The sequence below is a fragment of the Pholcus phalangioides genome, unplaced genomic scaffold (genome assembly GCF_987345545.1).
Source record: "Pholcus phalangioides strain wild (caught in Gottingen) unplaced genomic scaffold, Ppha-v1.0 ptg000015l_1, whole genome shotgun sequence".
Taxonomy (NCBI): Eukaryota; Metazoa; Arthropoda; class Arachnida; order Araneae; family Pholcidae; genus Pholcus; species Pholcus phalangioides.
In genome coordinates, this window is record NW_028301608.1 from 82,238,532 (window position 1) to 82,263,689 (window position 25,158).

General features: G+C 34.6%; 2 protein-coding genes across 6 annotated transcripts in view; one reads left to right on the plus strand and one right to left on the minus strand.

Moving 5' to 3' along the window:
* Nucleotides 1-10: 10 nt before the first annotated feature.
* Nucleotides 11-14,505, plus strand: LOC149076825 (beta-keto L-gulonate decarboxylase-like). Its single transcript, XM_089244522.1, has 9 exons — nt 11-169; nt 3,055-3,153; nt 7,838-7,911; nt 8,613-8,714; nt 11,312-11,377; nt 11,913-12,002; nt 12,899-13,048; nt 13,976-14,089; nt 14,180-14,505. Exons 1-9 carry the CDS (start codon nt 112-114, stop codon nt 14,351-14,353), a joined length of 927 nt encoding a protein of 308 aa, XP_089100648.1. The 5' UTR covers nt 11-111; the 3' UTR covers nt 14,354-14,505.
* Nucleotides 14,506-14,865: 360 nt separating this feature from the next.
* LOC149076826 (calcium-transporting ATPase sarcoplasmic/endoplasmic reticulum type-like) overlaps nt 14,866-25,158 on the minus strand; it is a 65,012-nt gene continuing 54,719 nt past the window's right edge. For 4 of the 5 annotated variants that reach the window (XM_089244530.1, XM_089244527.1, XM_089244528.1 and 1 more), the window contains 5 exons: nt 24,082-24,302; nt 23,250-23,452; nt 22,707-22,926; nt 18,731-18,848; nt 18,283-18,628 (listed from right to left, as the gene is read on the minus strand). In XM_089244530.1, the coding sequence (XP_089100656.1) occupies nt 18,428-18,628; nt 18,731-18,848; nt 22,707-22,926; nt 23,250-23,452; nt 24,082-24,302 (963 nt within the window). In that variant the 3' untranslated portion in view covers nt 18,283-18,427. Of the gene's footprint in view, nt 18,629-18,730; nt 18,849-22,706; nt 22,927-23,249; nt 23,453-24,081; nt 24,303-25,158 lie in introns of all 5 variants that reach the window. The other variant, XM_089244529.1, reaches the window with a different exon arrangement.

Consider the following 25,158-nt stretch of genomic DNA (forward strand, 5'->3'; position numbering starts at 1 on the left):
CTCTCATCACCAAAAACATTATTATCGTCTGCTTCTGATGTGTGTTTAACGATCAACCATTTTTATTTTTTTTTTTCGTTTTTAACGGAATCGATTCATTTTTAATTTCTGATGGCAGCGGCGAAGACTTACGCTCTCACAACTCCGCCCTTGGAAGAGATTGCAGCAGGTTCAGATTTTATTGATAAGAAATGCGCATTTTATATGAACAAGTCTTATTCATTAGTGCGGGTGTTTTCAACCTGCCATACGAAGTGGCCCGCGCCACATTCAGAATTTCAATGAATTTCGCGGGGCCGCTAAACAAAACTGAACATATGTTATCCATGTGCTCGGCTGACTACGCGTTGGGGATCCTGTGTTTTGTGTATAACCAGGACTTCCTAGATACCTAGGGGGCATCTAAGAGATCGTGGTTATATATGGCCGCGCCTTGAAGATCCTGCATCTGCGTATGGGACCATGTATATTTTACGTTCTCAACCCATGGGCCAAATGTGGCCCCAGTAATCAGGGGCGTAGCCAGAAATTTCATTCGGGGGGGGGGGACCTAAATGACAGAACAATGGATTTAACCATCTTTTTCCCTTTTTTCGGTCATTTTCTCACATTTCGGGGGGGGGACCAGACCCCCAAGTCCCCCCCCCCCACTACGCCCTTGCCAGTAATCATCTGATGTGGCCCGCAACCTCAACAATTTTTGAAAACTCAGCGGCCAAGACTTTGTGACCCCATGGCACATTTATAGATCACTCAAGTAATTCGTTGCTCATTCCCAGATTAGTGAGCCAGGACACTGTTCCAGATCACTTAAATGACCTGTGGCACATTCCCAGATAACTTAAGTGCTCCAGGGTTATATTCTAGATCACTTATGCCACACGTGGCGCATTCTCAGATCACTTGAGTGACCTGGGGTGCTGCTCCAGATCACTGAAGTTGCCCCGCATCAGATTCTCACTTTGGACCTGTTTACACATGCTAAGTGATTTAGTAGTTAAATTTTAAGTCGTCAAGTACACTTTAGAATGTATGCCAATGTGTATTAATGTATACCTGTTTACACAGGTTTAGTTGGTAAGTGATTTAATGGTTAAGTAGAATATAGTCATCTATTTTTTTTCTATTAAGTAGGCACAATGTGCATGCACCAGTGGGTTTGGTCTCACATTAGCCAATGAGTATTTATCCTTTCATTACTTACTTTGAGACAGATTGTAGAGCACTTGACAACTTAAAATTTAGTCAACTACTAAAGCCACTATGGTGGTCGAGTGGTCATAGTGATGGACTCGCATCGTGGGGATCCAGGTTCGAACCCCACCGTCGCCATAGTGGTGGTTGGCTGAAGTTGGTTTCTGTGGTTCCCAACTTCAAGGTGCGAATGCAAGCCAATCTCCCCGTTAAAAAGTCTCACCTCAGAGAGCAACAGACCTACAAACAGCACAAATTCAATCATAACACATCACTCACTTTACTTCTGAAATATAGATGGCAGCACTGAAAAATCAAACACAACACTACATATGCACTCAGACTGTTAGATACACACACAGTTACACCTCAGACATAACTCATTAGGTAGTAAATCGCCCATAAATGGTGATAGACCTGAGAGGCTCTGTTTGAAAGAAAGAAAGTCAACTATATATACTAAATCACTTTATAAATAGGCCTTTTGCTTAAGTATCATTTGGTACATTCTAACTTCGCTTGATTGGCTTGCGGTAAATTTCCAGATCACTTAAGTGGTCTGTGAGATGTTTCCAAACCAATGAAGTGGCCTGCACTCTTGAAAAGGTTGAGCACCCTCACTGAATAACTGTGAAAACAGCTATAATATAATCCCTATTGCAATTTTTCTTTGGTGAGAAAAATGTCTGAAAGCATGATGAAAAGTCACCGAGTGAAACAGTCATGCTTTCAGACATATTTCTTGCTAAAGAAAAAACTGCCAACACCTCTTCAAAAGGGATAACACTATGAGTGTTAAAATGGAAAAATTACGTTAAAAAACAAACAACAAATACAATAATGTTCGTAAACTAAATAGGGGTCAAGATTGAAAATAAAACATTCCAGACTGAATAAGGAATGGGGATCCGGATTGAAAATAATAAAAACCACAGGACTCATAAACAACCATCCCTGCTGATGTACAAATAAATATCCTCTGGAGAATATAAATATTATTTAGAAATAGTAATTAATTGAATAATGTATACATCTTTAACATAAACCTGGACTCTATTTTAAATAATATAATAGTCTGGGCAAAAAAAAACAGCTCTCTGTGTTTACAGTCTGTGTGTTCAATGAAAACAGGATTACAGGATATAATTGCTAGTATGCAAAAAATTAATTAAAATGGAAATATTGGCCACGAAGAAAAGCACCAATAGGCAAGAAAGAAAATAGTCACCAAAAATCGAGGAATCATACACTATATCATGTACTATACCTGTTCCTAACCACAATCTTCTACGGATAATCTCCTGGGTGACCCCACATCCTAGAGCAGGAATCTTTGGTGGAACCTTAAACCAGACTTTTCATGCATTTTTACAGAAAATTTATGGCATGAAAATAAAGAATGGGGTATTGTCCTAGGCCCCTAGGATTGGAGCTCTGTCAGCCCCACCCTCGGGGGGGGGGAACACCACATATGATCTAGGAGGTTGTGGTATAACATGGAAATTATCATTTAATGCTATAAACAATTTCAAGTTTTTGTTTCTTTTCATTCCTACAAAAAAGATAAGATGAATATTTACGCATCTGTAGGCAAATTTATGACAATTTAATCACTAAAATTATGGTATTTTTCTAAAAATAAACTGCTTGAGTGCAGCTTTTTGAGTAAACCCAATATCAGGTCCACGCTCTCACCAAGCCGTTCTCCTAGGCTGCGGTCTTGAGCGGAGTATTTTGATTCATCTCTGGAATCATTCACACTCACAGCTTAGAGAGAACAGTGATCATAATCACGATAACAATGTCAATTATGTGAAAAAAAAACACATTTTATTAACGGGTTTTTTGAACTTTTTTCAGTGCTTGATGAAAACTTGAAGAAAATCTTTCAAGATGTTACTGTTGATGTTGTTGATTGTCCAAATCTGAAGGATGAACCTTTCAAGCTTGTTGGTGAAGGTGATTGATTTTTTTAAAAAACATTTTGAAGTCACTGCATTGATAATTTCATCCTTACTTACAAAGTCATCAGATTTGCACATTTTCAGTGGCATAAAAGACATTTTTTTTAGACAAAGATAGGCCCAAATCGATCAGACACTTGTCTGCCATGCCAAAGGATGTTCATAGGTTTAAAGCTATGCTTTCCTAGGAGCAGTTTTTTTGCGTTGTGTACCCAGCGTGACACGCCACTCACTCACCAGTATGGAAAATAGTATGACCATTTTCCTATAAAACACAAAATGCCTCACATCAATGCCTTCGTCTAGCGTGATTGTCAGACTGGTTCTGGAGGAGTTAAAGGCATTGTACACTGTGCATTTTACCAACGTTCTTTGCATTTTTGCTGTGTTCTCACAGAAATCAAACACTTGAATAAAGATATGCAGACGGCAGAACTACGGATATGCCACTCTAGGAAAACACAAATGCATAGTGTGATAAATTTACATGTTTCTGCCAATGCAAAATTATCCTATTCATTTAACACGATGCAAAAAAACCTACTCCTAGAAAAACACGGTTTTATAAGTTTGAAACCTGCCCAATCCTTGCAGATTTTTTTTTGATGCAGAGGTGCATTTTCACATAGAACCACACAGCATATAGCAACCACAGGAAGCCCTCACATCTTTGAACTGTATGGGTTAGCCAACACCATCCATAGCAGAAGGCCTCCGTGTGAAGCTTGTGATGTCACTGAAGAAGGTCATCTCACCTATATCCATTTGATATAGCAGGCCGATGCATGCATCATCTTTGCCCTTTTTTGTAGTTATATCCAATGGCTATATGTGAGATGACCTTCCTCAGTGACATAATAAACTTCCCGCAGAGGCCTGCTATAGATGGTGTTGGGTTAGCACACCAAACTTTGCAAAAGAGATTTCAACAGAATCCAGTGCTTGTATTTTTTAATGAGTGTATTTTTTAACGATTCATTTTTTGTTGAAAGATAAATTATGTACTTCCACACATTTATTTTAAACCATTACAGAGATTGTGACAAATAGAAAAAAAAAATTGATCAGCAAAATTTCTTTAAGAGTGAAGAATTTTTTCCCCAACAAAATCGATCCAATATAGTGTATTTTTTGACTTGTCTTGTACTTAGGGACCGCTTCTCTACTAGCAGACACACTCTGTCATAATTTCCGATAATTTTGTGCAGTTCTCAGACATCAATTCAGTTATCAAACATAAAAAAAAATAGGTGTCTATAATTATCATTTTTTTAGTTGCCATGGCAACCTAGCACCTGAGATGTGCCAAGCCTAATCAACCTTAACCATTAAATGCTTAATTTTTTTCATAATTTGTGACACATGTGGAAAGCCGGAAAAATCATTTAAAAAATTCTATTTTGAATTGTACCACTTATACAGGGCCTTAAATAGAATGAACAGAGCCTTAAAAGTAGCATATAAAATAAATGTATTGAAATACAGTGCAACCTCTTTTTTGCGGACAGTGATGGAGCAAAAAAATTTGTCCATAAAAGAGGGGGAGGGGGGGTGACCGTTAATTAGGGGTTTGAAATGTATACTTTTATTATACAGGTGGGAAATTATTTGGCCGTAAAAGAGGGCATCCATTAGGAGGCGTTTTACTGTAATACGTCAATAACTTGACACCTCAAAAGCATCGATGAACATGTCGACTCAAGCAGCTGTCAAGTTAGAGAGGTTCCCACATTTGATCTCACTGTCCCAATTTTTTAACATTTATGTCATGTACATGTACTTATATATATAATTGAACAAATTTCATTCCACATATCATCCATAAATTAACAAAAGAAAATTGTCTGCTATTTGCAACAAAAAGTTTCAGAATTAAGGTGAAAAAAAGCATAAGCGAAATGTCTGTTATCTGTGAATAAGCAGAGCTATTGCCAAAAGTTAGGAAACTAAAAATTTTTATCAAAAACAAATTTATACTTTGTAGCTTATTCAACCATCTCTCACTCAAAAATATCAGATATCATCCACACTTATCTGTGACTATCATAGTTCACGGGTTGAGTTTCTAAGTTCTGCAAAGTGGAAAATTACCCTACCCAAGATATGAAGGAATATTTTCGACCAACAAATGACCCAAAAAAGAAAAAAAGAAAACTTAGAATTGTTGAAGTATACAAAAGAAATATGAAAATTTATCAACTGACCAATCAAAATTTCAAAAAATTAATGGTGATAACAATTAATTTTTTGAAATTTGGATTAAAATTTGAATTTAGATTAGAATTTTGTGATAACAAAATTCTAATCGTAGTTGACTTAAACAGGGTTTAGTTATTTTGTGTCAAGTTGAAGAGGTTTCTTCCCATTGAATTTAGTGTTATGCCAACCATGAGAATAATAATTTGCGAGTTATCCACATGTCGACTTATCAATGTTGTACTATACTTTCCAAATATATAATTATCGTCTTTGTGATTCAAAATACAGTAAAACAAAATAAAAATTTGGATTTCAAACTTGAAGGTAAAAAAAAAGATATGCAAACAAAACATTTTAACAAATCAGCAAAATCTCAGCCTCACATGCTGTACAACAAATAAAGAGCTGTTGACATTAATCCTCCAGCAAATTCAAAATACGAAATGAAAAGAACATGACCTCACCTTATGTGCAAAAGTGATTCTGAATTTTTATCTTCAAACTGGCTGCAGTAATGCTTTGCATATATGCAAAGCTATACATTTAAGGGTTAATTAAAAAGCCTTGAGAAGCAGTTTAGTAGCTGCTCATAAAATCTTTCTTGTTCTGTGTCGCCAGTGCTATTTTGGCTAAAAATTAGATTCTAGCGCTAAGGCACTAAATTGAGGATATGGTGCAAATAATTTAGTGGTAAAATATAAATTTGTGTTAGTACAGTCTCAAGGTGACTCAAGAAAAAAAATCTATACCCATGCATGGCCTATTTTGTGTGGCAGATTTTTTTAAAATCTATACCATGCATGTCCCCCACAGACATACAAAAACAAAATATTATAAAATTCAATGTGTTTATTGCATCTCCAGTTCTGTTATAAAACATTATATTTCAATCATACTTGAGGGAAAAAAATTAAATCACTAAAGCACTTGAAGAAATAAAATTTACCGGAGCATTACCTTTGGGGCACAACATTAAGTAAAACATTGCAACAAAATCTTGACGACGGAAAATTTCCCATGTTAAACTCTTTTTTTTTTTTTTTTAGCAGTAGATGATTTACAACCAGCAGCTTAGCCTTTGATTCTCTGCTTTATAACCTTTTTCAAAGTTGACTCAGGGATACTCAACTGTTTTGCTACATCAACTTTTCATCATTAATTTAAAATTCTTATCAAATTCTTCCAAAATTTCCAGTTTTTTTAGAGACTGCTTTTCATTTTCTTGACATTACAAACAGTAGATTTGACACAGCAAAACACCACAATGAAAGAAAATTCTACAGAAAATGATTGAAAGAACTTGCTGCGTATGTGTATTGTTTTTTTCTCTAATCGGCAGACCCGTATCCTCCAAATGTTTACAATAGACTTTTTTACGCTCTGGAGATTAGATTTTTACCTACTCTCGAAAAAAATTCTGAAAGTAAAGGACTTATGGCTTTCAAAACAATTGAAACCTGTTTCTTTGGGGCTTGTCGCATTTGCGTATTCTCAGAAACAAGCAATAAATAAATAAGTGACCTTTCGAAATGGCCATTAGCCATCTCACTGGTTATTTTCATATTTGTCAGCAGTCACCCTAAAATTTATGGCTTTTGTGGTGATAATATGCAAGAAAAACTGTTGCAGCTATGCATTTTCACTGCATACAAAAATTGTGGTCATTTGATGGATATAAATAATATTTTGTTTTTCTTTCAAAGGATTCAAAGTTTGAGTCAAAGTGAAAACTTCAAATAATTGAGGTTTTGTATAGAATAAATGAATTAAACATTAAAATGTATAGAAAGAGAAACCAATTGCGACTGAAGTCAAATGCTATATGAATATGAAAGTCATATTTAAAAAAAAACTGAGCTATTATAAACGATGTTCCAATATAGAACAACAGATGAACATTTCTCCAATAATCTGAATGCTAATTCCAGAAATTTCTTTGGTAAACACAAGCAAAAGCAAAGAAAAATTATGCTGTTAGATCCGATTTAATAATAAATTGTCAGCAAAGTTCATTAAAATTGTATATGACAGCTCTTCTCAACTGGTGCTCCTCAAAGCCGTTGGGGCTCTTTGTACACTTCCCAGGGACACGTATCTATGACCACTGGAGAAAAATAAAATAAATCCGTAAATTTGATAAATAAATAAAAAGGCCTACAGATCTCCATCATAGCACTTTAATGTATTAAAAAGGGCTCAGCGACTCAATAAATGTTGAGACCACTGCGCTATGAGAATCATCAGTGAGATCTCCAGTTATCGATGTTAAAGCTGAGGTGTCATTATAATAGATCAACTGTATTTCTTGTTAGTTAATTCTATGACATGAAATTGTTTGCAATTTTCTTATTTCATTATCATTGCTGTATAGATTTTTTTTTACCTCTTAGTATTATGAAATATTGTTTTGGTAAGTCCTAAAGTTGTGTATCAGTTAAACATTCATATTGTCATGTAGTAACATTTTTCTTTCTCGAAAGGTCTTTGTGGGAAGCCAACTCTTGCTGATGTGGGAGGTGTACCATATTTGATACCGTTAGCTCAAAGAAATAAGGTCAATAAGCTGTGCTATTTCTACTAATACAAATAAAATATTTTCACATACATGACTGCTTTTGGTGTTCAAAATATTTATCTAATTATTGAGAAGTTTGGGTGTTATGAAAACTTTAAAAAGCACTGGGGGTTGTAATAATTAATTGTTTGATTACTTTATTTCGAAAAAAATAAAAAAACGAAATCCTTTGGTCTAATAAGTACAAGCACATTAACCAATTTATACCCTGTTGAGTGTTTATTTCCGAAAAAATTTACAATACATAAGTTTTTTGTTAAGCTGTACTCAAATGAGCACAGTTCTTCGTTAAGGTGTCCTCAAATGAGTAACAGTGGGTACTAATGGGTTAAAACAATAATAAAGCATTTGATATGGAGGAATGAAAATCATTTGGTTTCAAGCATTCTATTATCAATAAAAATACAAGAAATAATAATAAAAAGTTTGAAAGAAAAATTAGAAATGAAACTGCAGTTTTCCTCGTGCTTACCAACAATGTACTTTTTGCAGCTTTTGTTTTTACCAGTAAGATCTCTCAGAAAATTTGAGCGCTCCCAGGTGACATGGAATATTCATAGGGACATTCATTCTCAGTATGGAATATTCTCAGCAACTATGGAAGAGCAGCTTCTTGATTGAATGTAAAAAATTGCTTGTATTATCAACGTTTCATTATTTTTTTCGATTATGTTTAATAGATTTTCAACATACCAGCAGTTGCTAGAGAAGCAGGAATTCCAGATGCTTTTGTGATCGGTGCTGGAGCTGGACCATATCATTTTATTGGAACCAACTGTGAGGTAATTTTTTTTTTCTGCACTTAAATTACAGTCAAACTTCCATAAATTAAATTTTATGCCTCTTGAGTAATATTGATTTATGAAAGTACTTTGAAATACCCAAGTTTCATTATTTGGCCTATAAAATTTTCAATCATTATGTGCTTGTTGTGTGGGTCTATATCACATTTTTTGTTAAATTTCCCAAATTTTTATAATTTGGTTTTTTCTGGTGTATATTACATTTCCACATTCCAGTTTTGTTTATTTAAAGAATAAGAAATAAAATAGAACTCTATTTCTCTCGGAGATGATTTTTCTGAAAACGTGCATTAAAAAGGGTTTATGGCTGAAGTCATTACTCACTGTGCCTTCTATATGCTATAGATACTGCTTATTAGAATCACAGATAATGTTACCATTCAGGTATTGCTATCACTTTTGTTAAATACATAACAGATCAATGGGAAACATGGAAAAAGTTGGGGAAAAAACAACATGGGAAAAAAGTTGTTTATAGTTATAAAATTTGTTCAATAATTATTGGTTATAACTTTAATTTATGTTATTTTTTCCTTATAAGTTATCATTATCAATCTGCAAGACTATGTAGGGGGTTGGAAAGCACCTTTATCAGAAAAAAAATATTTTAGTGCTCGGCTCATAATAGCCGCTATGATCCATGTAGCATAGGTGCCAGAACCTAGAGGCTGAGGCTATTTGAGCTCCCCCAATAAATTTTGAAAGTAGGCTTTCCTTTCCCCCAATTTCTAAAAAAAAAAAAAAAACAATGCAATCCACCTTCCCCCTCCTGTAGGCCCTGTGTATGTGCTTGAGTTTCATATATACAGCAACTTTCAGCCCCTAATGCTTTCTTCATGTCAGAACCTCTGACAGATAGGGCCTCCTTTTTGATTTCTTCCCTATAGTGAAAGCATGTGTAAAGCAGGGCTTGACAAATTGCTAGAAAATCTAGGTGCTGGAACAACTTTTTAGGAGCCACACACTTTTTTTTCCAAGCAAAACAGGTAAAAAATAATGTTTCTTTTGACTTTTCTAGGGCATTGTGACAGTCTTCCATATTGGTGGTTCAAAGCCTACAAGAATTCCTTTCTTGATACTAAAATAGATAAGCCTTTGGTATTGATAGATATGCTGATATGTTAATTCCAAACATTTTATGTTGTCCTCAGAATCCAATTTATTAACCATGCTTAGAAAGTTTTAGGTGCAATACAAATTTCTTAGTCGCCACAGCAACCTGCCGTTTGGGATTTGTCAAGCCTTGGTGTCCCTTTTCCTTTTTTTGAAAAAAACAACTTTTTCCAGTTTATGGTCAGTTTCTTTCAACTGAACACACTCATAGTTCCTTGGCAGGAAAAAAAGACTTTCACAATAGAAATCTATGGAACATAAAGTACATTATAAAAAGTATCATAATTTGTAATACATATTACAGTTTCATTCTGACTTCTCACAATTTCTGAAAAAAAATTTTAGTTTCAAGAGGAGAAAAAATCTTGTTTTAAAACATACGAAAAAAAAGAAGCATGATTTAATATGAGTTGTCCCATTTCTATAAATCCTGTTCGACCAAATGAGACACGTGGTCATACCACACTTACAACTGAGGTTTTTAGGACATAGTTATCAATTGGTTATTGGAAACCCAGAGTCCCAATGTGATCACATTAATTGGTGTCATTGCACTTTCACCAATGAATGATTTATGTCTTTGTCATGTTGCAACAAAGATTGCGCTTAAGCCTTCTTGCGAAAACAATTTTGTGACCAAAGAAAGATGTTTCTTCTCAGCCTACAACTCATCTAGGAAAGAGATATTCAGGATATTATGCTGAGGTACATCATTTTGCAGAGAAAAGACAATTTCTGAAGGAGACAACTAAATTTCTTTTCCAAAGTGTGCCACAGCATAATATCCAGAAAGTTGCTTTCCTAGAAATATATTTTGCCACCCTTTACAATATGTATGACCCACATATCAAAGAAGCTGACAGAGCTCTAGCTTAACACAGAAATTTAAGCATTTACTATCTTCACTTCAAAAATTGGCAGACAGGCTGCAACACCAGCAAGAATAAAGAACAAGCGCAACTCTGACAACATAAATATGCTAGGGCCATACACACACAGTGCATTCCTGCATGTACTGATTTGTTAGAGATTCCGCAGAGGAATGTGTATGAGGTGCATGTACAGTTAAGTAGTAGTAGTAGGGCTATAGCTTGTAGGCCCTAGGAATTAAGCTTATTATTTTTACATTTTATGCTCTATACGTTTATTAGGAAAACAATGTAGGAGGCCCACTGAGTGTCTTGTCTTGATAGAATTTTTAACTACAGCTTTGTTAAGGAGCTCAAGCAAAATATTTATTTATTTATCAATTTATTTTTGTCCTGTTTTACACATTATTTTGTCTGATATGACTTAATCCCCTTCGCACTAGCCTAAGTCCACCTGGCTACCATAGTTTAAAACATTAATTTCAGTTCAAATCTCACCAATTGTTATCCGCATTCAATCATTTGCAGTTTCATGAAAGCAGTTTGTTATGATTCATAATTTTTGAATAACATAAAATTATTTTTTTGTTATAGATGATGGCTAACGTAAAGCTTGGAGAAGAAAAAGTTGTTGGAACATATATCGCAAAATTAGAAAGAGTAAATATTTTCAGTTTCAGCTATGAGTATTGAATATTTCTTTTATCACACTTGTAAAAGTAGCTGTTTTGTTCTAGAGAATTTTGCCTATGCTATTTTATAAATGATATTTCTCAAATTTGTTATATACAGTGAAACTTTTTTTAACGGACTACTTTCAGATGTGATCACCTCTCTTTTACGGCAAAATAATCATTTCCCCTTGTATAATAAAAGTATTATTATACAAGGGGAAATGGTTAATACAAAGTATGTATTTCAAACCCCTCATTAAGCCACCCTTCTTTTACGGAAAAATTTTTTTGTCTCGCAGATGCCCGCAAAAGAGAGGCTGTACTGTACTTCAGAAGAAAAAAATTGCTCATCAGTTAAAGATAAATTTTTGATAATGAATATGAATGTTAGAAAATAATTTTTGAAACTTTTAATATGCACAAACAAATTTTTAGTAAAAGTGAATCACTTCATCTGATCTCTATTCATTTAAATAATAATAAGTATATATAACAATCTCCTATTTGTGTGTGTTTCATAGGATGGAAGTCCTCATCTGGAGAAAATCGAAGACTGTTCAGAATTTTGTGTTTTGGGCAACTTATTTCTTTCTGAAGGAAAACCAGGAAAGGCAAGTATCAACCTTTTTATTTTTAGCTGCTAAGTGTTTTTCATATAGTATAATGCAGTAAAACCTTTTTTTTGTATAATCACAGAAGTTGGGGGGGTCGCACATTGATGGATTTGATAGATGAAGTTACAGGGCTTGTTTTTCAAAAATGTTTTGAGTAATTAGCCTTCAAAAACTAGATTTTAAGTAAAACAAATTGATTAAAACAGCATCTAAGGTTTTTTTTTTTTTAAATTTTCTATCACTTTTGCGTGCCTCCCCCCCCCCTTCTGTGATGAAGCCTCTGTAAGCAAGCTATGCCTTTTGAAAAATAATTCAAAAGCATAATTGTTGTTCATTTGCTAAGTCGCTCTGCTTTCTTAAACATCATTTTCATCAAATTTGATGTAATTTTTCAAATGCAATATAATTATTAAGACCACATCACATGCAAAACAGGAAGAATTCTAAATGTCCCCCCCCCCCCACTCAAAGGCCTCAACAAAGTGTATGTGCAAACAAAGAGGAGAGATAAAAGCTGAAGTGTGTGGTGTACGCCAAGCTGAGTGTAATAATAATTTTTGAATGGTGAATGAATAGAGCTCATCATTGCATTGTAGGGTGGTACTAATGATGCTGATTTAGAAGAGATGTTAACAAAAGCATAAATTAGGTAGCATGTAAATGATAACGATGCCTCTGGTTATTACGATAATCCCTCGCAACAATATTTATAATATTGTTATAACAGGATTTCACTGCATTAAGAATGTTATTTTACTCATTAGAATGATAAGATTGAAAATTTAATCATCAATATCCAGAATCAATCGATTTTTTATCTTCTCTTCTAAGATAATTATAATTAGCAGTTGAAAACTGTTTCACCCATTGTTTTTCATATTTGAAATATATAGGTATTGCAAGTAAGTGCCAAGAAGCGAAATGGGAGCAAGAATTTTGTCACATCGATGCGGGAAATACTAGCTGATAAATATGGGGAAAAACCTGTTGGTCTCGGTGGCGTTTTTCTTCTGAATAAAGGGAAAGCGAAACTGCATATTATGGTAATCGAGTTTGATTTCTTCATGACACTTGTCAATTTTGTTTTATTTGATGTAATATAATTTCCCCAAATCAGCACTGCTGCATGAGTATATTAGAAATTTATGAAGAAAACCATCGAAAAATATTTGTGTGCAACATCATTTTCATGATGAAATTTAATTTTCACATAATAAGTGTTTTTCTTTTATTCTACGTACTTTGAAATAATTAGCAGTAAAACCTTCCATATCCTGAACCACCAGAATAATCTTTCATGTGCATGCATGCAAAGCCGGTGCCAATTTCAGACTCATTGAGATCAATATCACCATTAAATTTGCCATTTGGGTTGTAACTGATGTAACACTTTAGCATTTAGATGGCCCAATGTTTATCCACGGATTAGGTTAAATAATTGTCAGATCTTCTATTCCATTGCTGAATTATCCAGAGGTGGCAAAAAGCTAATAGAGAGTAATCTTCAAATATTCTTGCTATACATCCATATAAATCAGAAGTACAATTTCAAATTAATCTGTTGGGCATGTTTATCAAGGTGATTTCGAAAGGTTATCACATAGTTGGAACATAAACAATTTTGTCCTTGCCAGCACGAAAGAGAAAATGACACCACAATAGTTTATATCAGTGATTCCCAATGTGGGCGTTAACGCCCCTTGGGGGCGATGGAATGTTCCAGGGGGACGGTAGAAACTACGGGTATAACATAGGATTCTATGGGTTAGATTGCATTGGGTCGCGATTGGAGAAAAACATTTCTGAAGAAGGGGGCGGTGGGACAAAAAAGGTTGGGAAACTATGGTTTATATGGGTTCTTTTTTGTTTCAACTTCATTCCAGCAGTCTAGTGATTTCTGTAATCTGTCGCAACCCTAGTCTGATATGAACCGAATAGGTGTATATGCATGATCTTTAAATTTTTTCTAGCCAGACTTCTCTGAAGAGCCATTGAACTCAGATGAGGATGTAAACAGCTGGTTGAAATTCTTCACCATGGAAGCACCACTTGTGTGCCTGAGCACTTTCATTTCTGCTGATCCGGTGAGTATAATAGATCCAACTCTCCCCAATATGTTGAATGGGTTCACCGAGAAAGGTTTTCTGAATTACATATTATTCTTCTTTTTCCAGGGCTTAGATCTAAGAGTGGAACACACCCATTGTTTCAGTTTTCATGGAGAGGGTGGACATTATCACACAGATGTTACACCAGAGGAAGCAGAATATCTTGGTTACTTTAATGTAGCCGAAACAATTTTGAGAGTCGATCAACCAAGTGTTACTCATCAGATTGGTCGTGATTGACACCATACGCATTATTCCCATGAGCTTCTAAATTTACAATAGTTTATTCTGAGCCAGAATATTTTTTAACAAATGTTTCAAATGCCCACAGATTATAAAATTGATTTTGGATGTTTTTTATATAAGAAATAAAAAATATCTTTTTTTATAAATTTTTATTGGTTATTTTTTAAATAGTCATTTTGTATCTCCAGTTCTTCCACACCAATTAGATACCCAATAGTGAACAGAGTAGGGTTATATAACGAAAGCTGTCTCATGGTGCACCAGAATCAGTACTAGCTAAGTACCAAGATAAACCAAATGAAATTCATCTTCCTATAAGCCAGTTGTCTCAATTTTTAAATGAATAGTACAGTGTGACATCGCGAAATAAGTTTGAGCACGAGTAAAAAACTTAGACCCAGCCCCTAAAATCTCAGCAAAGAACCCCAGATATGAAGTTCACATTGGGAAAAAAATGGTTCAGACAAACTAAAAATCCAACTTTTGATGAATCACACCGCAATGAATGACTTAAAACTCTGTATTTATTAAATATGATATTTTGTACAGTATGGGAAAAACTTTGCTTCACCCAGCAGTACCAAGAAAACTATGAACAATATGTAGACTGCAAAATACTATTTAACATTTCAGATATGCTCATAACACGATTTCACACCAAAATCTAGGAAAGTGAAATTACAAATTATGCACATATATAAACTAATTTTTCTTAATACTAAAAAAAGTCTCAAATAAGAATCATATAGAAAGATAGATGACGTAAAAAATAAATAACGAATGACAGCTGGAGTGAAACACAAATAGTTTCGGCATACTATATCATTAAGCGCACTCACACAAACACACTATTTCATTGCAATGGAATAAATGCATAGTTCTTTCTCACTCGCTCGATATATAAAGTCCACCTTTTCTTAAACTCTATGAAGAAGGTTAGTTACATTAATTCACATCGAATATTTTTCTACTGCACTGCTCCAAAAAATTCTATTTGGGCTTAATTAATGTCGACATCATGCACGATGTAGTTTGATTTATTGCGAAGACTGTTTTTTCTACGCTCTATTTTTTTCTCTCTTTTACCCACAAGTTTCAACAGCTGAATAATTCTATATGGAGGAAAAATCCAATAACAGGCAGCAAAAATTAATGAAGCTTGAATTTTGTCATAATCAGTACTTTATCTGCATCAAAACCTCAAATAACCGTCGAAAGTGACCAACATAATTTGACCATTTTAATTTTGCAAGTATTACAAATATTTGTTCAACAGCTTCAAAAATAAGATAGATGATGCACATTTAACAAAGCTGAAATTCTATATCATAGCTACCAACTTTTGAGAGTGAGAATTAGGGAGGTTTTCATGTGGATCCAAATTATGTCCAAAAAAAAAACTATATGTAAAAGATTTTTAAAAAACGTAGGGATTTTTCGTTAGTAAAAGTAAAATTATGAAATTTCTCCCTTTGTAAAATCGTAATATTTTACAAGCTGTTGCCAACCACTAGGTTAAATTACCTGTCATTACAATTCTCACATCAAATTACTACAAAAAAATAACGCCATCTGGCCTGAAACAGGATATACAGACATGTGGTCAAAGTGGATGAAAAGTCATCAATTTTGAATGTCAAACAGCAGAATTGACAATGGCTGTTAGGAAATTTCATCTCTCCTCCTGAAAATGAGATATTTTTTTTGAGATTTAACACAGTGGCAATAACTTACATTTGCTTCCGATATAATTTTAGAGATTAAAAATTAAAACAACTTTTTTTCTGAATTCTTTGGGAATATCCCATCCCCTCCCCCCCCCCACCTCCAAAAAGATAAGGATTCCCTAGAATCATTGTCAAAATTCTGGATATATACAAATTTTTCAAGAGTCTGGGAAATGGAGTAAAAATTTGGGAGACTTGGCAGCTATGCTATATATAAGTTGTTTTAATTTTCCTTTAATAATAATTAAAAAAAAAAAGCTGCACCATAAATTTTTTATAATCATTAGTTTTACTGAAGCTCAATAATCTGAAGCTGTTTTGTAGAACTCACAAGTATGAAACAATATTTCATGAAATATGGTTTCATACTCAAGTTAAACCATATGTATTAATTCAAAATTACCAAAAAACAAACTTATATAGAAAGTGTATAATAGGACAGGGCTTGACAAAAATCAGGGGAAAAATTTAGACGCCAGCAAAATTTCATAGGTGCCAAGCATTTTTTTGCTCAGACAAAATCAATCAAAAATAATGTATCCTTTGTTTTTTATGAGACAGGGACTCTTGGGCCGTGCAGTTGCGTGAAGCACTTTGAAGGGGCACTAAATCCAAGGTGAAGAGACAAAAAAAAATTTTTTTTGTTAGAAATTTGATTAAATTGGAGTGGTCTGCATGTAGAGATTTTGTCTTGATCCACCCTTAGGGATCCCTTTCCATGCTACCATGCGCTCAGTACCTGTTTCTTGCATAGGAAAGTGCCCAGGACCTCATAAATTTTTAAAAGCCTTCAAAATTGGCTGTCTTTATAATTTCAGTCTTCCCCCACCTCCCATAGACTATTGCCAAACAAATAATTTATTTTGTTAGCAATTGCCCATAATTGTGACATAATAAATACTACTCTGAAGCAATGTCTCAAAGAACACTGTATAGAAAGGCCCCCCCCCCCAAAAAAAAAAATCATGTTTGCCCAGGGTCTGCATGCACTAGCATAATTTTAGATAATTTTGTGCCATCCTCAGACTTCAGGTATCGTACATGAAAAATATTAGGCATCAATGTCAACTTTTTAGGTACCTCGGCAACCAAGCGCATGGGATTTGTCAAGCCCTGCTATGGAAATAATGGTAAATATAATTAATTATATCTTGAAAACAACTATCTTTGTATATAATTAAAATGTTTCTGAAACAAGCTTGAAACTATTACAGCTACTATGGGGGGAACGGCACAGAAACAAAACCGTGCTGTCAGGATGACCAATGTGTTGATGTCTCGTATTAAAAACAAATAACCACCACTGATACAACAAAAGTTTTCATAATTAGTGTTAGATGAAATGTTACATTGTCTAAAATGCAAAGAAGGAAAAAAGATTCTAGTACATCGATATTCCATTATTTATACTAGAACTCATGCGCTTAATAATTGAATTGAATGGCAGAGATGACATGATAGTTTTTTACTCAAAGTTGACCCATGAAATGAGAAGAAAAAAAAAATACATGCATAAAATCAAGAATTTTGCATAGTCTTGCTTAGAAATGCGGAAAAAGAAAAAATAAACATCTGCACATAAATATCACACATATCTAGTTAAGAATACTTTCGTTTTAGAACTCCATAATAACACAGCGAAGTAACAATTAATGCTATAAATAACGAACTTTGAATAAATATTATTTATATGAATATATATATATGTATGTATGACGGAAAAAATCTTGTTCTTTTATACACGAATAGAGTTATTTTTCAATGCGATTTCATGTTACATTTCATTAAAGCGAGACAAGCTAACTTATCTAAAAGATTTAAGCAAATTTCTTCCCTCTTAGCGCTTCCTTTCATTAGAAGGTAAGGCAATAGTTACTTATTGCAGAGCTTTGTTTTTTTTTAATAATGAATAAATTCTTATAGAACAAATTTTTTCCCTAATAATGCATACACTGCAAAACCACAATTTCTAATTAATTTTTAGCTTTTCTTAATAATGAAAAAACACACACAAAAAAAAAAACATTGTGCAACAATTATTTTTAAAGTCCGTACATTTTTAAGGTAAGCAAGGAAAAGCTTTTTTTACAGTTTTGAGCGTTTTCCTCATTTACATAGCTATTTCGATTTCTGGCAGCAAGAGGTAAAGAGTTTTCATGTCACACACACACACACATAGAAAAACCGAATGTAAGCCACACTCAAACATCTTCGATGCATGTGTTTTCCCTTCTGCTTTCCACAAGCTATACAATATCTCATACATAAAACAGAACACACCAAGATCTTTTTCTCTTAAATTTTTTTCTCGTTCCTTTGGCCTATCACAGTCTCATCCTCCTTATATCGGTGAATATACCATGAGCGCAATGTACACTGCCCAGAAAGCAATCATCCAGTGTAGTTCTGAGAATGGGTTTCTCCCTTCGTTGAACTTTCTCGAGAAGAATTTCATCGTTTCATCAAGTAGGATAACAGGGAAAGAGATCTTAAGCACTGCAAACCATTCACTGACAGTCAGGGGACAAACAGAAAACACTGCCTATAAAAAAAAAGAATAAAATAGAATTTTTTTTATGGTAATCAATATTTTTTTCTCTTCAATAAGTGATGGAAGTATAAAGAAAGTTGAGGAGTAACTTACAGAGAGTATGTCTACGTATAATATGATGAAATGCAGTGTCATCGATAAAGCAATGGCAGAGATGAGCCAGAAGTTAGTCCATGGAGGCATTAACACCAGCGATTGATTCTCTGATAAGCTAAAGGAAAAAAAATTTATTTTAATTCTTATGAAGAGCAAGAATTGCTCAGGTTTGAAAAAAATTGGTAAGTTTCATGAACATTGAAAATCCCTCTGTTACAGACAATAGCATGGCAGGAAAATTTGTCCTCAAAACTCTCTCTCTCAAACCAGAGCGTTAAATTTTTTGAATTTTCAAGATGTTTTGGCAGTATCGATATTAAAAAAAATACAATAAAATCAGAAATTTCAGCAAATCTATTTTTTTCAAATTTTATCAAAAATACAGGAACCCCCCCCCCCCCCCATTTCTTCCTTGCGGAATTCTTTTTGCCAAACTGCATGTTCTGAGTTGTATGTGTGGGCCTCCCCTAACGTATTTATATTGCCAGAATAGTGATTGTGAACATAGTAAATGCTTTTGAAATTTCACGTTATATAGAGGTGATTGCTTGGCCTTTTATTTTCCCCCCATGGTCAATCCTGTCATGACCACATTGCCCTGCCATTCGGTCATACAAGATTCAGGACGCATGGGGGGGGGGACAATTCTCTTTGATGTACCAATAAGAAACATATCCAAGTAGTTGTTTTGCTGTTTGTCTCGTAAATCCTCATAACCTGCCATCACATTATAAGAGATGGCAGGTTTATGACGATTTACTTATAATGATCGTTTATCATGGGAAGCTCAGCATATCACTTGAAGACAACATGGAGCACAATAAAAAGAGTGAAAGTAATCCAAATATGGGGTTTCACTATAATAATATTGATATATCAGCATCAGGGCTGGACAAATCTAAAAACATTTGCATGCCTATAAAACATTGCTTAGTTTCCCCTTTTGAGAGCACATTTTTCTCATGTATTCAAAACAAATGTGCTATCTATTGATGGAAATATGCCGATAATATCGAAAATTAAGACCATTGCATCACATTAAAAAAAATTAAAATTATTTTTTTGTTTAATGAAATCTCAAAATTTTCTACGACACTATGAAATTTCCCACGCGGACTGATTTTGGACGATCTTCTCCCTACACCCCAGTTTTGATCATGGATGGCCACCTAGTCTAAGGCTGTGGTATTACACTAACCTTGACAAATGCAACCAATGAGTATATTGGTTACACTCGAGTGAATGCAACCGATAAACTTATTGGTTGTGTTTGTCAAATTTTGTAAAAGAACTTTGATAGTGTGGCCAAACAAAATTTTCTTTTCATATTTTCCCACACCGCAAATGTGTTGCCATCTATTGATAAAAATACTTACTGAAGAATTTAAATAATAAGAAATATAATGTATATGCATATATTTTTGTATTTAGCCGCTGTGGTGGTCAAGTGGTTATAGTGACGGACTCGTGATGTGAGGATCCGGGTTCGAACCCCACAGTGGTGGTCGGCTGAAGTTGGTTTTCTGTGGTTCCCAACTTCAAGGCGCAAATGCGAGCCGATCTCCCCGTTAAAAAGTCTCGTCACAGATAGCAACATTCCTACAACGATAAATCATTCAATCATAACACTTCACTCATAGTTAGAAAAACTAGTGGCAGATGGCAGCACTACACATAACAAGCATTACAGAGAAACAACAAAACTTCACGTCAGGTTTCACTACACGTACACACACATTCTCGCATGTACCGATTCGTTGGGGGGGGGGTGCATGTGTGGTGTAGTAGTAGTAGGTAGGGCCTCCAAAAAATGGCTCGGGGATCCATGATGTTCTTAAGTCAGCCACCTCGTTGGGCAATTTGATTGTTGTGGCGTTGTATTTGTATTTATTATTCATTTGCCTGGGCATGTCAGGTAATAGATTTGTCCAGCCCGATTAGCATTGCTAATAAAACTTGAATGTGAAAAAAAATGTTTTGATGTCAATACATGTAACCTGAAGGTCAGGTTCTTATAGGTTAAATTAATTTAGGTTAGGTTAATTTCGAATAATGCTGTGAGCTTATTCTTTAAATAATCAAATGTCAGAAGAAAAGAATCAAAATATCAATTTGTGGAAAATCCTTTATCATTTAACTACTTTCATACTTACCTTATCATAGACTTATGGCTAAGTATATCAGGCCCCTAAACTTTGAAAAAGTTATGGACTCCTGATGCAACTTGTGCACAAATATAACTGCCACAACATGTTCAGATAAATTTGCATAACAAGAAAATAGTTGAGTGATCTGTGCAAGTATGCACAGAGATATGCTTTGAAATATGTTTACACCAAATAGTTTTTACATGGTGGAAAAACAATTACTGTAATTCCCTGCCTGTAACCTGCAGCAGTATATAAACTTAATAGTTAAAATAATCCATATACATAAATTTCCATTTAATGCAGGATAAACGTTCTTCTATAATCAGTAGTGACAGCATTTCTCGATATGAAATTGCTAAATTATCGTTTATTTATGCTTTAATTTCAAAAAGCAAAAGTTTTATAGGTATTTTTGGAAACTTATTCTTTTCTACTGACTTCTGCATACAATGTGCTTCAAATTTTTTACTTATCTGGCTCATATTTCTACCGCTTTTTTTAACTTTACTTTTAAAGGATTCCGTTGATTCTAATATCATGGAGGTGAGATCTTTATTAGATCTCAGGGGTTAGCATTATCAACACTTTTATTAAATTATCTGATAATAATTACCAAGGGAATGACATTCCTGTGTTTCCACTGATAAAATCACATGAAATTCAGATGTTTATTTCAGCATATAATCTATGGATAACAGTGTAACCACTCGGTAAGGGACACCCCAAGCGAAACAAACTTTTTGTCCCTTAAATACAGAATTCCTTTAATCAGAGATGCATGAGTTTTTATTTAAAGGGTCATGGGTCTAGACATCTATCCCTCAAGGTGCATATATGCTACTCTGATGTGACATAGGATCACGTGGTAATGCATGTGATATGGAATTTCACCTACGAGTCTTCTGTAGGAACATTAATACTGTGCTGATGTGATGTGGGAATGCGTGGGATGATGCAATCTGAAGTAACATGCCTTATGATGCATCAGAACCAAATGAAATTTTCCAGATTTTTATGAGTCGTTTGAAGAGGCTGTACCAGATCCTTTCATTTATTTTTTACTTCATTTGTTTTAGTTTACTTGGTTTACCTGCTGGACCAGTGTTTCCCAAAGTGGGCAATGGAATAGTCCAGGGGACAATAGAAGCTACAGATTTAACATAGGATCCTACTGGTTCACTTGAGTTGGGGACGAGAGAAAAATATTTCTGATGAAGGAGGCGATGGAACAAAAAAGTTTGGGAAACTATGTTCTAGGCTTTTGCAACTAAGGAAGAACTAATTGAAAAACAAATCCTATGATGTATAATCCTACCCACTAGTAATGCAAGAATCAAAATGAAGGAAATGAGAAATCAGTGCAGGAATCAAAACGCATTCATAGTATTGAAAAAAGAAAAATATATATACTTTTCCAAAATTCAAAAAAGTTGTAAGCTCTCAAAAAACAGTATATATAAATAATAATAGCTATCACAACGAAAACTTTAATGGCTTCACAGTGACTGATAGATTGATGCATTTCTTAAAACATCAGACCCGTGTAGACATTGCATTATGTCTGATATGATCTCATGCCATCTGACCTAACATGGTCCATCGCCACGTCAGAGTAATGTGTGCATGCACGCACCTTTAAATAGAGGTTTCTTCACCGGAGGTCTAACTGTATATGCAGGAAAACATGTTTATAGAATATGCTTCTTTTGGTACAATATATATGAAGGGAATAATTGAAACATTCTAGGTTGGGAAGCATAAGAAGTTGAAAATGACATTGTTCCCATATCAACAAAAGATCTGAATTTCAATCAGAACCATACCTATTGAGTGCATTGAACATTTCTATAGTAACCAATACAGACAATGCCATGGTCATTGGATGAGGATCAGCAAATATGCTGCAATCGACACCAACAAACTTTTCTGAACCATGATGGCATGCCAGATGGTGAGTCAGTTGATAATAATTGAGGTGAGGACCGTTTGGAGACACCATGAACCACCAACAAGCAGCTCCTACTGTGGCAGCACCAACATAACCTATAAAAACAAGAAATGGAATACTTTATTTTGAATTTCACGACTCACAATTAATCAAATTTCTTCACATTCAAATAGGGAAGGAAATTTTCTTTACATCATAGCGAAGGTGTCATTAAAACTGAGTTTGATTGCACATTCCGCCCACTCCCATCATACCGGGAGTTCTGGGAGGCAGCAATAGAAAGATCAACAAAAATTGCTCGCCACATAATGAGTAACAAATTTCAATACAATATCTCTGCATGAAAATTACTCTATGAATAAAAACAATATAAAGCATCTGTTTTCTCCAAGCATTATCAAAAATGAGTCATCCTTACCTCCTATAGCCATGTATCTGAAAAACAGCCAACCAGATATGAGCGATTCATCAGCCTTCCGTGGAGGCCTTTCCATGATGTCTAGATCAGGAGGATTGAAACCTAGAGCAGTTGCTGGCAAACCATCAGTCACCAAATTGACCCAAAGAAGCTGCACGGGAATTAAAGCTTCTGGTAAACCAAGGGCAGCGGTTAAAAATATACTGGCGGAGAAAAATTAAAAGAGAAAAAATCAGCATTTGAAGGTGACAAACTCGTCATTATCACACCAATAAGAAATGAAAAATATCCTTATAACACCAACAAATGACCTGTTTATCTAAGGAAATATTATTGTTGCTTATCACATAATATTTGATACACCTCTTTCAGATAATATAAACAGTAACTGCCACTTATTGGAATCAAGGATAATATTATTCAGGTATTGGTATTACTTCCTCAAAGTATGGAACAGATTTATATCATAACATTGGAAAAACCTTGTCCATAGCTATCAGAAAAATCTTTTTATATAAACTTTTTTTTGTCCAATTTTTTTACATATTTTGGACAGGGCATATCCCCCCCCCCATATTTCATTACCAACTTGCAAGACTATGTAAGAGGTCAGAAAGCGTACCCACCCCCTTGTTTGTGGACAAGCATTCCAGTACTCAGTCCATAATGGCCAAAGGCCAAATAAGGCTGTAGTAGCCACTATGATTAATGCTCGTGTGGCGCTGCTTCTTTGCCTCCATTATAGGAATGGAGGCAAATTTAGGGTAGGAAAAGCCTCTTCTTTTGGGAGTGGGGAGGACAAACTACATGCTCTAAAAATGAAATATTTTACCTGACGACTTCTCCAATGTTGGATGATATGAGGTAACGAATGAATTGTTTCATGTTATTATAAATGGCTCGTCCTTCTTCAACAGCAGCAACAATAGTTGAGAAATTATCATCGGCCAGAACCATCTCAGATGCAGATTTAGCAACTGCAGTTCCAGAACCCATTGCAATTCCAATTTCAGCTTTCTTTAGTGCAGGAGCATCATTTACTCCATCACCAGTCTGTTAGATGGGGAAAAAATAGAACTTAGGTAGCAATTTATCAAGCAGGAAATTTTTTCAATCTTAAAGTCAACCTTCTTACAGAAAAAGGTCAAAAGTCAGAAGATGAGAATTAGAATTTCTTAATCCTAAAATACTAACCCCCCCCCCCCCACCCCCTTATAGACACACACTGAAATTTTAGGCATGGCAAGGGTACATGGTATATGAGGTATCATCAAAAGGTTAATGGCTATAAAAAATTAAATCTCAAATTAAGTCAAGGAATACGACGACCTGATTTCCAGGGAAAACATTTCAGAAAGAAAAAAGTATCACAAGAAAACAAGTACACATTTCATATAATGAAAAACACTTTATAGGGTAGATACTCTTTATAATGACCCCTCCTTTCCCCCCATTTGTTCTATCAAACACGAAAGGGAAAAACACATATGGGGGACAATCATTATATAAAAACATTTAGGAAGTATCATAAGGTAGTTGTAACAGAACAGTCATCATAATGAGCGTTGACAGTATTAGGGAAGGATATATGAAATGACATTATTATTGTTGGTTGAATATGAATAGATGAATTATTTGTTTATTTCATATCATTTGATGTAAGTTGAGAGTATACACACATTATATGAGGAAAATGCTAACGTTTACCTCCAATCTGTATGAAGTGGCATGATGAAGTGTGCCTAGGAACAGAGGGAAAAACAGGTAGTTAGGGCGAAGAGGAGTAGGTACAAAGAAGTCTTGTTGGTCCCTGATTGGACGAAGGGAGAGATAGGTTTTGGGGAGGAAAAAGAAAGTGTACTCACATAAGGAAAAAGAAGAGGCAGAATTCCTTGCATTACTGCATATA

Excerpts from the sequence above, each read along its gene's own strand:
- LOC149076825 (XM_089244522.1), top strand. The coding sequence starts at position 112 with ATGGCAGCGGCGAAGACTTACGCTCTCACAACTCCGCCCTTGGAAGAG. Across the intron at positions 170-3,054 it reads CTTGGAAGAGATTGCAGCAG|TGCTTGATGAAAACTTGAAG; the intron begins GTTCAGATTTTA and ends AACTTTTTTCAG. Across the intron at positions 13,049-13,975 it reads AAGCGAAACTGCATATTATG|CCAGACTTCTCTGAAGAGCC; the intron begins GTAATCGAGTTT and ends AATTTTTTCTAG.